The 16,659-nt window shown below is 35.0% G+C and overlaps 2 protein-coding genes across 2 annotated transcripts; one reads left to right on the top strand and one right to left on the bottom strand.

Moving 5' to 3' along the window:
* Positions 1–8,451: 8,451 nt before the first annotated feature.
* LOC109007025 (scopoletin 8-hydroxylase) lies at positions 8,452–10,762 on the top strand. The gene is made up of 3 exons (XM_018986505.2): positions 8,452–8,987; positions 9,968–10,331; positions 10,451–10,762. Exons 1-3 carry the CDS (start codon positions 8,482–8,484, stop codon positions 10,709–10,711), a joined length of 1,131 nt encoding a protein of 376 aa, XP_018842050.1. The 5' UTR covers positions 8,452–8,481; the 3' UTR covers positions 10,712–10,762.
* Positions 10,763–12,133: 1,371 nt separating this feature from the next.
* LOC109007027 (cytochrome P450 81E8-like) lies at positions 12,134–16,327 on the bottom strand. The gene is made up of 2 exons (XM_018986509.2): positions 15,375–16,327; positions 12,134–12,905 (listed from the first exon to the last, which is right to left on the bottom strand). The coding sequence occupies exons 1-2, from the start codon at positions 16,272–16,274 to the stop codon at positions 12,270–12,272; spliced, it is 1,536 nt and encodes a 511-aa protein (XP_018842054.2). The 5' UTR covers positions 16,275–16,327; the 3' UTR covers positions 12,134–12,269.
* Positions 16,328–16,659: the final 332 nt, after the last annotated feature.

Genomic DNA, 16,659 nt, shown 5'->3' with positions numbered 1-16,659 from the left:
TGGTTAACCACTATTCATCTCTAAAATAATATTTTACTCTAAAAATATTCCCAATGGTTACTATTGGATAATTAGGTTAAGGAAAAAAAATAGTTGAAAAACAATAATTTAAAGTAAAAATCAAATTATTAATTAATATATAAAATATATTTGTAAAATATAAAAATTAAAATATTATTATTAAAATATATAATATTATATTATTATTTTAACTTTTGAATGGATAATCTAATGTAGATTAACCTCTCCAATAATTTTGACTTTAGTCGAAATCTCAATTTTAATCAAATTTTGAACTTGACAATAGTCCAATGCTCTTTACTTGTTTGGTAAAAGGTTTGCTACCCAGTTCGCCAAATTAATTAGGATTATGATACACTTACCATCCACTACTACTGGTTTACTACATAGTCCCATGTGGCTTTTATTTTTTATTTTCTTTCTCTACTACATGACAAGACTATTTGCTGACAACTTTTCTGCGATATGATGTGATTTACTTTTACAGTGTCAGAATGATGTACGTCTACAAAATTTTGCTTTTTCATTTTGAAATTCAAATCCCTACTCGGTGACTTTCATTTTCATCTGGGCTCTCTCCTCTCATGGCTTTCATTTTCATCTAGACTCTCTCCATTTCATTGTTGCAGACCGAGAATAGACCTCTTGGCATTGGTGTCAGAAGTGCGAATAAACCTCCCCAACGTCGTCGAAGGGCCTCCGAACCTCTCTCGGCGTTAGTGTCAGAAGGGTGAACCAACCTCCCCCAGCGTCGTCAAAGGGCCTCCGAACCTCTCCTGTCATCGGTGTCAGACGGGCGAACCAACCTCCCTGGCGTCGTCGAAGGTGAGATGAACACCATACCCATTCTTAAACCTCTCTCTCTCTCTCTCTCTCTCTCTCTCTCTCTCTCTCTCTCTCTCTCTCTCTCTCACACACACAAAAAAAAAAGCCTTAGAGTCGCTACCTGGCCTGGCTGAACCTCCTCTCCCCTTCGATTCGTGGCTCCTACAACGTGGCCATCATACAACGGCGCCTTTGAAGGTAAGAGTGCTTCTCTCTCCCTCTCAATCGACTCTCTCTCTGTCAAACTCTCTCTGTCTCTCTATATGTTTCGAGTTTGGGCCATTTGGGCAAAATCACACCAGGGTCTATTGTCGTCGCCATGCACAACCCACCCTCCTGCACTGTCAGGTAACCCCACAAAAATAATTCCCTCTGACTTTCTTTAGGAGATCCAATATTCTTGATGTTGACTTTCTCTCATAGAACCAATTTTTTCAAAGCTGACTTTCATTGGGTTTCTTTGGATGTGGTATTTCACTTGTATCTGGTATTTCACTTATTATAGTTCTATCTATACTTCTATTGCCTTGTTATATTCGGTTCAGTTTTTAGGATTTAATTATCCAGTTTTTTCGACACTGACTATTGTTGGATGTGGTATTTCACTTGTATCTAGTATTTCACTACAAACTCTTTGGCTAGACTCTTACTGCCTTGTTGTATTCGTTTCAGTTTTTAAGATTTAATTGATGAGCTGTTTGATAAGAGATTGTTACTGCAAAATTTTTTGAAATTTTGACATATAGGTTAAGTTCGATCATTAATAAAACTACCACCATCATATGCATTAAAAATAATTTTAATTGGGTAATGATATAGTTGTAACTTTTTACAGTTATTTTATAACTCATTCTATAAATAATTGTAAAAAGCAAATTGATTGACATATATATCAGTGTGGAATATCACTTTTATACGATTTTTCTCTTTTTTTTTTTTTATTGTCAAATTATGCAACCATATGCTATTGTGTTCATTGGCCAAGCATTCTTTATGTAATTGTTTTTAAAGAGAATTCTGTTGGAATGGAAATGAATGAGGAGTAAATAACTTTGTTTGGAACTGTCAAAATGGACTGTGTACAAATTTTTTTCTTGAAGATATTAAGGTTTGTATGCTGCTCCCTGAGACATATATGTAACTTATGCTGCAAATAACACCATTGTCTTCTTGAAGTAACTTGGATTGGCCAAGCATTCTTGCTTGAAGTAACATGTGCTTCAAAGGACAATGTCTTCTAGTTATGGGATGGTGGTTGTTTATCTAACATACATGTTGTTTGTTTATGCATAATCAGAGATTACCATACTGCAACTATTTCAAATGGACAGATACTAGTGAAGACCGTGAGAAGGAATTTGTAAAGATAGAAGCAGTACGTAATACATTTTAACCTGTATTTTGGAACCTGTACATTATATGTAGGGAACTATTTGTTATGTTTTGTATTTGTATGTTGGAACCTCTACTTAAATTTCAAGTTAGTGTTGAGAATGCTCATCTACGTTGAGTTAATTCTGGAATAATATTTACGATAGGACTGTGCACTGGAGCCAAGATTATTTAAACATCAGATAACAAGAAACATCAAGCAAATCATTATCACTGTGATAAGGCACAAAATAGAAGATCAACTTGTAAACAACAACATTTCCTCATTACACTACTGCAAACATATCGTTTACAATAGAATGCAACGAAAGTTGTCTTTTGATCAAATGTGAAAAATAAAAAAAGAAGATCCATGCTTGCATCCCCATATACTAATCATTTGAGTAGCTCCTGATAGACCTTTTTTCATTTGAGTATAACTTCACCATCCTGGATATAAATAAACAACCAAATATTCAGTTACTGCAAAGAAGAACTTGTAAGTGTTGGCACAAGCCCTCCATTTTTAGGACCAATATCATCTTTATAACATTAAAAATCATCTTAAACCAACCAGAAAAAATTAAACAGATAATTCAAAATATTACAAACTTCATTGAAGAAAGTCACAAGGATAACTGATGTAATCATGGATTTTTATGTGAACTACAAGGAGAACTGATAATGACCAAAAATATTGAAGTATCAAATCAATTAGATATTCAGAACATAAACATCATTTATACATTGTAGTAACTAGAATAAAAAACTCAAAACTTTTATTATGCAGTAAACTTAAGTCAATACTCAGCTTAATTAAGGTATCAAACATCTTAATATATCTACCTTACATCTTAAACAAGTACACCAGTGGCTACTTTAATTTAACAGCTTCATCGCAAAATGGCGCAAAATAATGGATCTAAAATCTCAAACCTGCAGTATATTGTTACACTAGTGATTATACGATCTTGAGTAAGATTTAATTTCAACATAATTAATTTAATATACGTACCAATGTCGACGTCTAAATCTTGATATGTAGGAGAAGTACAAGAGTTAACATCATCTAAGAGTTGGAAAGATAGTTGTACCTATCAAGAGAAGACATGATACCCATAATTAATATCATCAAAGAATCAATATAATATAATTAGAAAAGAAATGAATAATACCACAGTTGATTGAGCAGTAGAGGCTATAGGAAATTCATGCTCAAGCAAGCCAACATCTGCGACAATGGTTCTATTTAGACGTTGTCTATTCTTCTGTTAAAAATTTTAAGACACATAGTTAATGTCGATAGATTACAAAATATAATTAGAAACACAAACTACTAAAACTACCTGACTTAGCCTTTGAGTTATCATTGCTTTCAACCGATTCACTGCCTTCTCAGCCGATGATTGTTTCCTAATAGAAACTAGCCTACCTTTACTCCAAGCAGCAACAAGACTTTTTAATTTTTCAGACCCCTTTGTCACCCCTAATGACTCAGTAGAATGGTTACCATACACTGGTTGGACCTCAACCCACTCCAGCTTCAACTTACTTAATTAAGTCATTAACTTCACATAACCTTCATCTGAGGTGCCTGCAATTGAAGAAATCTCATAAAAAGTCTTGTTCAATTTATTCATTAGGTGTGCGTTTGGACTATAACTCAGATCATCGCGACTACTTCGGACAAGTGTGTAATCTCGTTTCAGGTCCTTCCTCCGCCTATCAAGTATGTATTTTGCAGGCACCTCTTCCTTGTCATGGAGTGTCAATACACAAATGACATATCTACACAAAATGCCTTTAAAAGTAAACAACTAACATGTGCAGCTAACTTCGCACTCTTCCTCGTTAAACTCAACAACATATTTTGTACTTTTTCTAAACTCATCCATAACTTGGACCTGATCAGCCACGTGATATGTAAAAGTCTCTCATTCACTTCAAACAATTGATGCACAACAATAAATCAAAATTTTTAACTGTTGTTGAACTTCTTTAAATTTTGCATTTGTATAAACTGCTTGGAACTACCTCTTAATGCCATAAAAAGTAATGCACGGAATTTTTGTGTGGAATAAGCTAAAGTCTGCTACAAGTTCATTCTCATTCTTGTATCTAAGTGCATTATCGTATTGATCTACAAACTGTTTTAAAGTTGTCTTTGAATTTACATAATCATCAAAGAACGCATTCATACCCTTGCTTCTATGAGTAGATGACATTCATGCCCAAAAGTCATTCCTGACGTACATTGGCACCCACAGATGACGCTAAGAATATAACCACTAAAGTCATGAATGATCATGCAGATCAAAACTATCAAGAAGTTGCTATCAACATTCTTCGAATTCATCACGATTCAACGTGTCATAAACACACCTATGTGAACAATCCAAATACCAGTTGTTGAATTACCCATAATATGCCACAAGAAGATAACACGACATTCAAGAAATAATCGAGGAAAACAAATACATGTGTAGCTGACTTTTGATATCATTGTATTGACTGTACACTCCAAATTTCTCGGGAACTTTTTTCATTATATGTCATAAGCAACATCAGTGTTGAGATTTCAGAAACACCTTTGCAATTACATTTTGCATAACTTTATCTCGGCCTGTTATTATGGCTTTTGGTGCGTGGTCATTCATTAAGCCATGATTCAAATAACCAAACGAACGTGTTCGTATCCTCTCCAGAAATCAAGCCACATCCAAATAGAATTGATTGACCGTGATGATTAACTCCCACAAAAGGAACAAAATGACATTTTGTATGCATTGGTCAAGTACGTCGTGTTGAAAGTTATTACATCACCAAATGATTTATACGTAGCTCTACTACGGGCATTTGCCCAAAACACATTCCTCAATCTGGTTTCATCATCAATGTCCATGACATAATAGAAACTATCATTTTGCGACTACATACGAGTGAAGTAGATTTATAGTGCTTCGGCACCTCCTAACCCAAGCCGAAGTAATCTCACATCACGTATGTAATTTCATGCATCTCTATCTCTAAACGTGATATTCTCACTTCCTCATGCCTCAGCGACGCAAGAACTATAATTCTTCCTCAATTGAATGCTGATCATATCATTGTATTCTAATCTTCTCTTGCTTGACTCATCCGACTTCTTATGACATCTAATATATTTTGTTTTCCCAGGACTAAGAGTGTGATTGTGCTCAAGGACAACATGGGTCAAACAAAACTCTCCCTCGGAATCTAATATGGCATTGATTTTTGCCTTGCACCCGTTATGTTTCATCAGTCTTGGTTTAAGAATATTAGACATTGTACTCACAAACGTGCCTTGACGGACACAAGCAAGGGTTAAATACCTTATTTTCCCATCATCTCCAATTTTAGAACTTCGCTTTGTAACTGAACCCAACTTGCTTTGGATAACTCGTGTAGTATGCCCTTACTTCCTCAACTAATGAAAATGACATTTTCGCTCTTGGCTCTTCAACAACATCCTTATCTCCAAGATTTTGTTCCATCCCTACATAGACATAACATAACAAATAAAGACAAATAAAAAAAGTAATAAGCCTACAAAGAAAAAAAAAATCAATGAAGCATGTAAAAAAAGTCAATGATACATCAAATATGGCATACATACAGTAAAAATACACACATCACACATCTAATGCATTTTCATATATATCATCATTGAACTTCATGGGAGGCAAATTTGAAGTTGTGGATTTATCATTTGTATTAATTTTGGTTTAACTTTAATTATGGATCAAAACATCTGGTTAATTGTACGAAGTTAAAAAGTCCTATTAAACTCTGTTTGATTTCACTTGTAAGTTAAATACACATACTTCGTTTTCGAGAAAAATATGTATTAAAAAATATGCTTGTGAGTTAACTAATATGCTTGTAAGCATAATTATCATATTATTTAATTAGGATATGTATTAAAGTTAACTTTGTTTGGTTTCACTTGTAATTACATAAAAAAAAATCATATTTAACTTACAAGTGAACCATATGTGTATTTTTTTACCCATACTTAATTTAACATTTGTATTAATCTTGGTTTAACTTTAATTATGCTTGTATTTTCTTATACAACATTTATTTGTACTGGTGGCAAATACGCATTTGGTTCATTTTGCAAAAAAATCAACTAATTACACAAGCAAAAATGAGAATTACAATAACAAATTAAATTTACTTGTGAATATTCAACTGATTACACAAGTAAAAATAATTAAATTTAATTGTAAATATTCAACTGATTAAATTAAATTAAATTTACACAAGTGGCAAATACACTAAAAAATTCATTGTGAATTTTGAACTGATTACACAAGCAACTGATTTGTTCATACCGCAGGAGATGCGACGCTGAGGCACGACAGAGGTGAGACAGTTATCCTCAGTGCAGGCGGTGCGTCGCGGAAGTGGGCTCAAGATTTGGGCTTGTCAACTGGGCTCAACGTCTTCTGGGCTTTATGTCGTTTGGGCTTGACGTGTATGGGCTCCAGGGGTGGGCTTGACGTGTTTGGGCTCCAGGGTTGGGCTTCACGTCGTCTGGGCTCGAGTGGTGGGCTCGACGGTGGCAATCCACAAAAAATAAACGGGAAAAAAGAATGTCGTTCAAGGTATAAAGAGCAAATGCGAAGAGAGAGAGAGAGAGAGGGGGCTCAGATGTTTTGGCATCATTTGAAAATTTTCTGATCATGCTTTTGACAGGAAAGAGGACGACTGGAAGAGAAGCTATTAGAAACTTTAGTCAGAGTTAGTGAAAAAAAGAAAAACTCTATTTACAACCAGCTAGGGGAACCCCCGCGCAACCGGTTGCATAATTTTTTTTTGTCACCTTCTCATTTTGTTCTCTCTCTTTCTCTTTTCCTCAGTCGATCTCTCTCTCGATCTCTGTTCAGATTTAAAGTAAAAATTCATTAAACTCGACTAAAAGAATCCAGAAATGCAAATCATGTAAAAGGAAATAAATATGTTATATTAGCAAAATCATAAGAACCACCTACAAATAAACATACCATCACTACTAAGTAACCAAATGCTATGAAATAAAATTAATTATCGCTGAAATTATCAATTCAATTTTCCAGTGAAAGCTGAAAATAATACCCAATTCTACAAGTTATTCAGTTAAAAAAAATTTTAAAAAAAAATCAATGCTATCTCACTTACTGGAAAGACGGCCTTTAGCTTCTTAGAGTCAAAAGTCATTGGGCCGAGAAACTGACAACTATTTTTTTTTTAATGGGCGGGTGTGAAAAGTTTTCCACTGCATCTATCACGACGTTTTCATGCTCTTCGAGAAGGACTTTCAAGAAATGCAATTCAAGATGAAGATGAAGTGGTTGGAGTAGGTCCCATAGAGTTATACGGATACCGAATGATAAAAGATATGGGAAGTGAGCTCTTCTGGGCATCAGCTCATAACCGTAGCACACCAGTGCTGTGATTTTTTTTTTTTTTACTCAATACACTTAGTGTACAGAGTGTATTATGTACAGTAGAATGTGATTTATATTTTCTCATGAGAAGTAGTGGTGGGTCTCTTCTTTTTTTGTTGGGTCTCTCATTTTATTTTAATCCAAAAAATAAAATAAACAATAAAAAAAGACAGTCGTTGCACCACGGTTTTCTTAACCGGTTGTATCAGGATTGGTGAAGAGAAACAGTATTAGCAGATAATCTAATCTCAACTTTCATCTTTTATTAATAATTAAAAAATAATATTTTATTCAACTTTCATCTCATCTCAAGACATTATCCAAATGACATCTAAATCTTCGAAACTTTACCCTGGTGATCTTATTTATTAATACAGAGATCAGAGAGCATGCCATGAGTTGAACTACTGTCGACCCATGGCCAACTTAATTCAAAAAGAAATGTATGAATATATAATTAAGGATGACACGTTTGAATGGCCATTCAACATTATTCCTTGTGTTTAATTATAGAGATCTATGGATAATATTTTTATAGCTAATTGAGTGGCCAAAATATTCATGGATGGATAATTTTATACCGTCTGGTATCATAAATTAGAAAGAAATTACATACGCTTCATTGGAAAAAAGAAACGGCATTAAAGCCATGCGTGCACCTTGCCTAGCCCAATTTCCACCAATCCCATTCCCACCAACCCCTATATCCAGAATTCAACACAGTATATATTACCACCCAATTGCACCATAAATATTCATCGATCGATCAGTCTAATTCTAGCTGCGGTCAACGGACGTAGACAACAAGAAAATGGCTTCGCGTTTCGACAATGGAAACTCGCTATTCGACTTTGTCGTCCGAGAAGGCAATGGTGTGAAAGGTCTGGTGGATTCGGGCCTCTCAATGGTACCGGACCGATACATCCAACCGATACAGGAGCGTATACATGATGACAAGCAAAACACCATCTCACACAAACTTCCGCCAATCGATTTGTCAAAACTTGATGGGCCGAACCACGACCAGGTGTTGGAGGACATCGCTGCGGCTGCTGAGACACTCGGGTTCTTCCAAGTTATCAACCATGGCGTGCCGGTGGAACTGCTGGAGTCACTCAAAGATGCGGCCCACAGGTTCTTCGGCCGACCACCGGCAGAGAAAGCTGTTTACCGCAACGGAGTGAGCCCGAATCCGCATGTGAAATATGGGACCAGTTTTGTACCGGATAAAGAGAAGGCTTTGGAGTGGAAGGACTACATTAGCATGACATATACCAGCGATACTGATGCCCTTGATCATTGGCCAAAGGACGTCAAGTAAGCTAATTAGCTAATTAAAGCTACGAACAAATTTCAAATAAATAATTTTTGTGTAAATTCTTTGTAAAAAGTGATCAATTCTATTAATAAAGAATAATTTTTTAAAGATGATTTTATGATATAAATTAAATATTTTTAAACTTTATTTATTTACGTTAACCTTTGTATGCACTATTTATGATTCTTTCGCTTTTGTATATGATCAGATGCTTTCGTATATATATGAGATAAAAGTTAATAATTAAATAAAATTTTATTATAATATATTTTTTTAATATTATTTTTATTTTGAAATTTGAAAAAATTGAATTGTTTATTTTATTTTATGTAAAAATTTTAAAAAAATTATAATGATTAAATGAGATGAGTTGAGAAGTTTTGTGAAAACAAACGAAGTCGTGTGTTGGCCGTTGGTTAGTAATTAAGAAAATGCTATTTATTTTAAATTTACCACTTTTAATTATAATGATTAATATCTCACATTTTAATTAATTTTTTATTTTAAGTTGTTGACTAATAAATTTATTTAAAATGTATAGCATAATCTGATTTAATAGTGATAAATTTTGATACGAAAGTTTGGGTGCCAAGGTGATCTCAAATAATATGAGTTGATTTATGAATAGAAATGAGTTTAGATGTTTAAGTGGATTTTGTAGATTCATTGAGATATGTTTGAATATATACAATAAATTGATATATATTTTAACTTTTTATGTGAAGTTAAAAAAAGAATGAGTCTCGTTAATAATTTGTTTGAAATAAGGTGAGATCATGAGCTTAGCACTCATCAAGTCCGAACTTCACTAAATTAATTTAAGAGTTGACCCAAATTAAGCCAGCTTGGCAATTTTTTTTTTTTATCAGCTTGGCAATTAATAGTAGTACTCTTCATTCAACCATGAATGTATGCACGTTCAGTACTACGTTCTAGCTAGAACCGGCCTTAAGTACTCTGGCCTCTATATAATTTTCAGGATAGCTGCACTCGAGTACCTAAAGACATCGAGCAAGATGGTGAGAAGATTAATGGAGATTTTGATGAGTAAGCTTGGAGAGACAGTAGTAGATGATGACTCAAGAATCGATGCCGTGATTGGTTCAAAAATGGTTAACATGAACTTCTATCCGGCATGCCCCAATCCGGAGCTTACAGTTGGCGTGGGAAGACACTCGGATATGGGCACACTAACAGTGTTACTACAAGATGGAATTGGTGGTTTATACGTGAAAGTTGATCAAGATCAAGATCAAGAAGATGATGGAAAAAATGGAGAGTACTGGATTGAGATCCCACCTATCCCCGGTGCGCTGGTTATCAACGTTGGCGATACCTTACAGGTTTCATCAATCATAAATCTCATGATGATCATCTGATCTTCATGTATATATATGTGTACGTAATAGCTTATTAATTAATTAATGATCATCTGCGCGCATGCATGTACGTACTGTTACAGATACTAAGCAATGGGAGGTATAAAAGTGCCGAACATAGAGTGCGCACCACGAGAAGTGAATCAAGAGTGTCAATCCCAATATTCACGACCCCTAAAGCTAGCGAGATAATAGGGCCGTTGCGTGGGGTGGTCGAGAAAGATGGAGTGGCTCGCTACAGGGAGTTTGTGTTCCAGGACTACGTGAACAACTTTTTCGGGAATGTTCACCAAGGAAAGAAGTCCCAGCTTGACTTCGCTCGCCTCCATCATTTTGCAGCTTGACCTGCTTGCCCTACCTAGCTGGATAAATATATGCACTCTAATAAATCTCACACACACACATATATAAAGTGCCATATATGTAATCTATGGGTATATATATATATATATATATATATATATATATATATAAATATATATATCTTATATATAATAAGTGCCAATAAGTGGTCTGCTTAGCTTGCGAATTTCAAATTAAATTCGGTATGTTTTCCATTTGGTTTCATGCTCTGTTAATTATGAAATTTCCTTTGCTTTGATAAAATAGTAATATGAAATTCAATATGCTTTCCGTTTGGTTTGAAGCTCTGATAATTATGAAATTTTCCTTAATTTCATAAAATACTAAATACTTATAGATGTCAAAAAAAATTAATGCTTTTTATGATTTTAGAAACCATTAATTAAAGCTTAGCAAAATTATATTGTAGACTCATAACAACAGGACAGAATTACTTTTACATTCATGACATGCATATACATAACATAAAAGACATAAACGTAAAAGACATATAAGTAACATGTGAAGAATTTCTTGATTGAATATCCTACACTTTTTTTTTTTAAGGTATTCCAGACTTAATACTTAGAATTCCGAAAATTTAAGCCAAAAGTCATAACATGTAATAGATATCTTATATATATGTCCCAAACATACATATAAGATATAAATTTTCAAATATGAAAAAGGTTGGTATCCGTATAGGGAAAAAAAACCCCAACAAAATTCCGAAAATAAGTATTGCGGCGGCATCAATCGCCGACAATAAGTATTTGCAACAAAAAAAATAACCATTGTGTTGCTTGTGACGAAATTTGTTTGGTCAAAAGTATATATTTTCAGAGATATTAGTTGACGAAAATAAGTATTAGTCACAAAAAATTATTTTTGACGAGTTAAGATCACCTGAAATAGTTTGTTACAAATTTTTTTTAAAAAAAAATATCACCGGAAATGTATTTACGGCGAATGTTTACTCGAAAGAAATAAAGTGTCAGAATTGACTTTTTGTGACCAAATTGAAATTATTGCAAAAGAATTAGTCGTAAAAAACTAGTTTTCTTGTAATATAATAATCAATTATAGTTATAAATATTATTACAAATAAGATCTTTAAAAAATAATAGTAATAATTATAAGTTGTATAAATTTTGTATTCATGGGCACAAGCCACACGGACGCAGCGCCAGCAAGTGGCCCGCACCACCTATAAATGGGCTCGACAAAACAGGGATAATAAATTATTTGATTAAATAAATTCAGCCTCCAGGGGTCGTTGTCTTCCCAGTATTGGTAATTTCAAAGAGACACAAAATGGTTTCAAAACACATCGTATTTAGGAAATAAGTCGTTGAGGGAGAATATTTCATGTGTCTTGATACTTTGTGATTTTCATAATTAATCCACATACCCACACACACAAAGAAAAAGAATACTATATACCAAATCCAGTAAAAGCGAGGAAATTAATATACAACATATTGAGAATTCTTACTTTCGGTAAGAGATTCATGAGTCAGTACGTACTACATCCAGTAACTCGAGATGACATTGCTCAAATCAAATAACATCCACAAATTCAGATGCAGAGAGAAGCTTATTCATGATGGGGCGAGCTTTACACATGGCTTCCAGTGCCACAACTTTGGGCATGCTTAGCCCATTACCCTCAGTCATGTCAATCTCTTCATCGTTGATCCTCTCCCACTCGAAGCATTGAATCAATGATCCCAAAGTCAAGCCCACCATGCGCTGGGCAAGACCCGCGCCAGGACAAGCCCTCCTCCCCAATCCAAATGGCATGATCAGCTTGTGCGCATCACCTTTGCCACTTTCGAACCTCTCAGGCTTGAAATCGGTTGCATTGTCCCATACATTCGGGTCTCTGTGTATGGCCCATGCATTGATCAAAACTATTGTGTTGCTCGGCACATCGTATCCTTCAATGGTACAGTCTTCGGAGGACATGTGGGGTAGTAGTAATGGTACAGCAGGATACAACCGAAAAGTCTCTGAGATTATATTTTGAAGGTAGCACAATTGAGAGATACTTGATTCGTTAACTAATTTTTCTTGCCCAATCTGACCATCCAATTCAGCCCTAGCCTTTTTCAACACGTCGGGATGTTTGAGTAGACAAGACATTGCCCATTCTAACGTCACCGATGACGTATCGGTCCCCGCAGCTAACAAGACCTAATAGGTAATCATTCGAATGCTTAAATAAAAGAGGAATGACAACAATTTTTATAATACAGGATGTAAAATGAATATATTTTTGTAAAGCGGTATTGTTTTTATATGGTATTTTATAAGGTTGTTCATTCGGGCTGGTTTTTTTTTTTTTTTTTTTCCCGGCCCGATCCGGAACCTGGATAATCGGATAACAGGTACGGGTTCTGGCCCGAGACATACCCGGGCCGGTTCCTGCATGATTAAAACCAGTTTAATCCGGCTCGGGTACAGGATTTTAAATCCGGATCCCGGATCTAAACCGGGTACCTGGGTTTTGTTTTTAAACCTACCTATCAAAACAAATATGACTCCTTCAGATCTCTCTCTCTCTCTGCAACTTGCGTCGATGTCCTCTCTCACTCTCACTCTCATGTCGAAACCCTAGCCTCATTTGCCTTCATCCGTGTCGTTGTCTTCATCACCTCCGTCGCTCCGTCGTCTCCATCTTTCGCTCTCTCACGCATCGTTGTCTTCATCAGCTCTGTCGCTCTCTCTCTCTCTCTCTCTCTCTCTCTCTCTCTCTCATCAGGGTCCCATTCCGCGACCAGGTGACGGAAATTTCAGTATTTTCTATCATGGGTTTGAGTTTTGGACTGTTAAGTGCCGAAACCCTAGCCTTCCTCTGCCGAGTGCCGAAACCCAAATACTCTTAGATCTACTCTTAGATCTAAGACGTGGCTTTGAGTTGTTTTTGCTTTTTTTTTTTCTAGATCTACTCTTAGATCTGATCCCATAATTTGCATTATATTTTCTATTTATTTGTAGATCTTAAAATCCTTGATGTGCTCTGATATCTGGGTTTTTTTTTTTTTTGGTTTTTTTTTTACTCGTGGAGATCTGGTATATGACTTTGATGTTCTTAGAAAATCAGTTTCTTGCATTATTTCATGGAGATCTACTTTTCAAACAAAAAAACATAGTTTAAAAACATAATAATATGAGTTTTTTTTAGGGTTTTCAGTGCTAGCATTTTTCTAGTTGAATAAAGTATCTCCTTCACATGGATGCTTGTTCTGTTTTTTGAATTTACAAGTGTTGGATAGATATTTAGATCTTACGATGGGTTTGTCACACTTCTGGTTGTGGATTGCACATCATATGTTTGATAAAATGGTTGGGGCTTCTCATAAAATGCATTGAGCAGGTAATTTTTGAGGTATGCATGCATGTCTATGTCTAGGCCGATTGATTTGCTTTGTTTGGTTCTATCCCTCCATTAGTCATTAATTAGTTGATTGCTAGTTGCATTCTAGAATGATTAATTATACATCATCCCTAATTTCTCGCATACACAGTAATATTGTGGAATATTATGAGTAATTTTGGACTATATATTTTTTCTCTAACATAAAGTTATGAACAAGTCAACAACAAAGCCGACTATAAGATAGCATATTTTTGTTTGTGCTTTTTTTTTTTTTTTTTTGCTCAAAGGTAAACACATGAAGGCAGAGATTTCATATTGCTTAAGCCTTTTGCTTTGTTTTTCTCTCTAGGAGTCATTTCAAGGTGGATTGAGATGGAGTTTGTGGGATGTTGTGGGGTTACAAGCTATTTATCTAACTGATTTCCATGTCTTTTGCTTTATATATATATATATATATATATATATATTAATGTGCAAGGGGATGTCGTGGCATGCCATGAAGGAGATCTGGCACCAAGTATTCCAGAAGCTCTTCCTGATTAAACTGATGATGATCAATCATAGCTTGTAATTTTACGTTTTGTAATATAATGTATAAAATATCAAATAATGTAATATGTAGTAGTGAATTGCATTATATGTGTGAATTGCATTATATGTTGCATGTATTTTATATGATAAATATTGAATTTCTTTTTTTTTGATGCATTTAGTTAAAAAGATAATTAGTTTTACATGTAAAAAATATGTTTTTCAAAATTTTTTCTTGAAAAAATTATAATAGAATATAGGCTTCTAGATTAAAAAAAAAAAAGTACTCGGGTACAACCCGGATTTCCGGGTTGTAAAAACCCAGATGCATCCGAGTTCCAACCCGGGTATATCTGGTGTGGAATCTGGCCCGAGTTTGAAGTCCGGATTCCAAGCCGGTTATACCCGAATACTCGATCCGAAATCCAGATGAACAGTGTTAATATTTTATAATAATATTCTGATTATGAAATATATTGTAAAAAATATTATATATTTATCATTTTTCAAAATAAAAAAAAAATGAATATGTAATAGTGTCAAATAAACAACCTCCTGTAAATCTTTATAAGAAAATGATTATATAAAAAAAATTAAAAAAAAATTATTTTTTATTAGTAAAACAGAGTCGTTTTCACAATTATGGTGCGTAGTTTTCTCGTTAGGTTTATCTACTTTCTCCACCACAGAAAAATCATTCATGTTCAAAATAAAAATAAAAAAAGTTGGAAACAGGGATGCACTGCACTTACCAGTATAAGCCCCTTGATAATCTGGTCAGTGTAATATTCAGGCTGTGATTTCTGCAGAGAAAGCAAATGGTCAATCATAGTGTTTCCCTGCTCCTCCTCACGCCTCTTCTCATCGATAAGGCCCTGCAAGAACGCATCCGTCCTCTTAGCAAGTCTCTTCATTCTCTTCTCCAAACCCCCAAGATCGATCCATTGCAGCAATGGCACAAATTCTCCAGGATTCGACGCCCCTCCATTAGCGGTTACCTCTTTCATTATCTCCCTAAACTGTCTCGCTTCTTCCTCGTCCTTCACGTCCTCCCCGTACCCATAGTACCTCTTCCCCGCCACCATTCTCATTACGATGTTAAAGGTGAGCTCCGTGAACAATGATTTCAGCTCCACCTTGGCGAAATCTTTGCACGAGTTATGTGATAGTTTTCGAAGCAAGCGCTTGGTCTCGTCCCTTCGTATGCCCGAGAACATGTTGAGGCGGTTAGTCGAGAGTATCTCGAGGGAGATTATGCGACGGAGATTGCGCCAGTGATCGCCATAGGGGGCTGCTGCGACGGTGGTGTGATTGTAGCCGAGGTGCTTGCCTACGGTCACGGCAGGGCGGTTGGCTAAGACGATGTCGTTCTTGGTGAAACATTCCTCGACTGCGGATGGGGACGAGACTACAACCACGAGGCGAGAACCAAAGCGAAGAGAGAAAACTTGGCCGTATTTCTGCGAGAGGCGGTGAAATGTACGGTGGAGGGGTTTTTTAAGGAGATGGAGATGGCCCAAGATGGGCAGAGAATTAGGTGGGCTGGGTGGGAGGTGTTTGGGGAGCGTTCTTGTTTGGAAGTAAAACTTGAGAGCAAAAGCAAGGAGGAAGCTGAGAAATGAGAGGGATGAGTAAAGCAGGATGTCTTCCATGATTGCCCCTTGTTTTCTCTATCTGCTTACAATTATTGCATGCGTCTCTGAGATTATACATACTTATGTATATACTAGTGGTGATGCCACATCTATCAAATTAAAAAAAAAAAATATATATAACTTTGAATATTAAAATATTTTAATGTATACAAATAAAATTATTATTTATTTATATTCATCATTTATTATGAAATTTAAATTATATTAAAAATTCAAATTAATTAGATAATTTTTTTTCTTAAAAATGTACAGTAAAATTTTATTATTTATTTAATGATAAAAAATTAGTATTTTAATTATCTATTTTATGTTAGTTTAAATCAATATTTAAACTTCTATCGTTAGATTAAATCTGAAAATTAAAGATGAAGAGTTGTAATTT

This window comes from Juglans regia, chromosome 13 (assembly GCF_001411555.2).
Source record: "Juglans regia cultivar Chandler chromosome 13, Walnut 2.0, whole genome shotgun sequence".
Lineage (NCBI taxonomy): Eukaryota > Viridiplantae > Streptophyta > Magnoliopsida > Fagales > Juglandaceae > Juglans > Juglans regia.
Note: the sequence above shows the minus strand (reverse complement) of the source record. Positions and strands in the feature narration are given on the sequence as shown.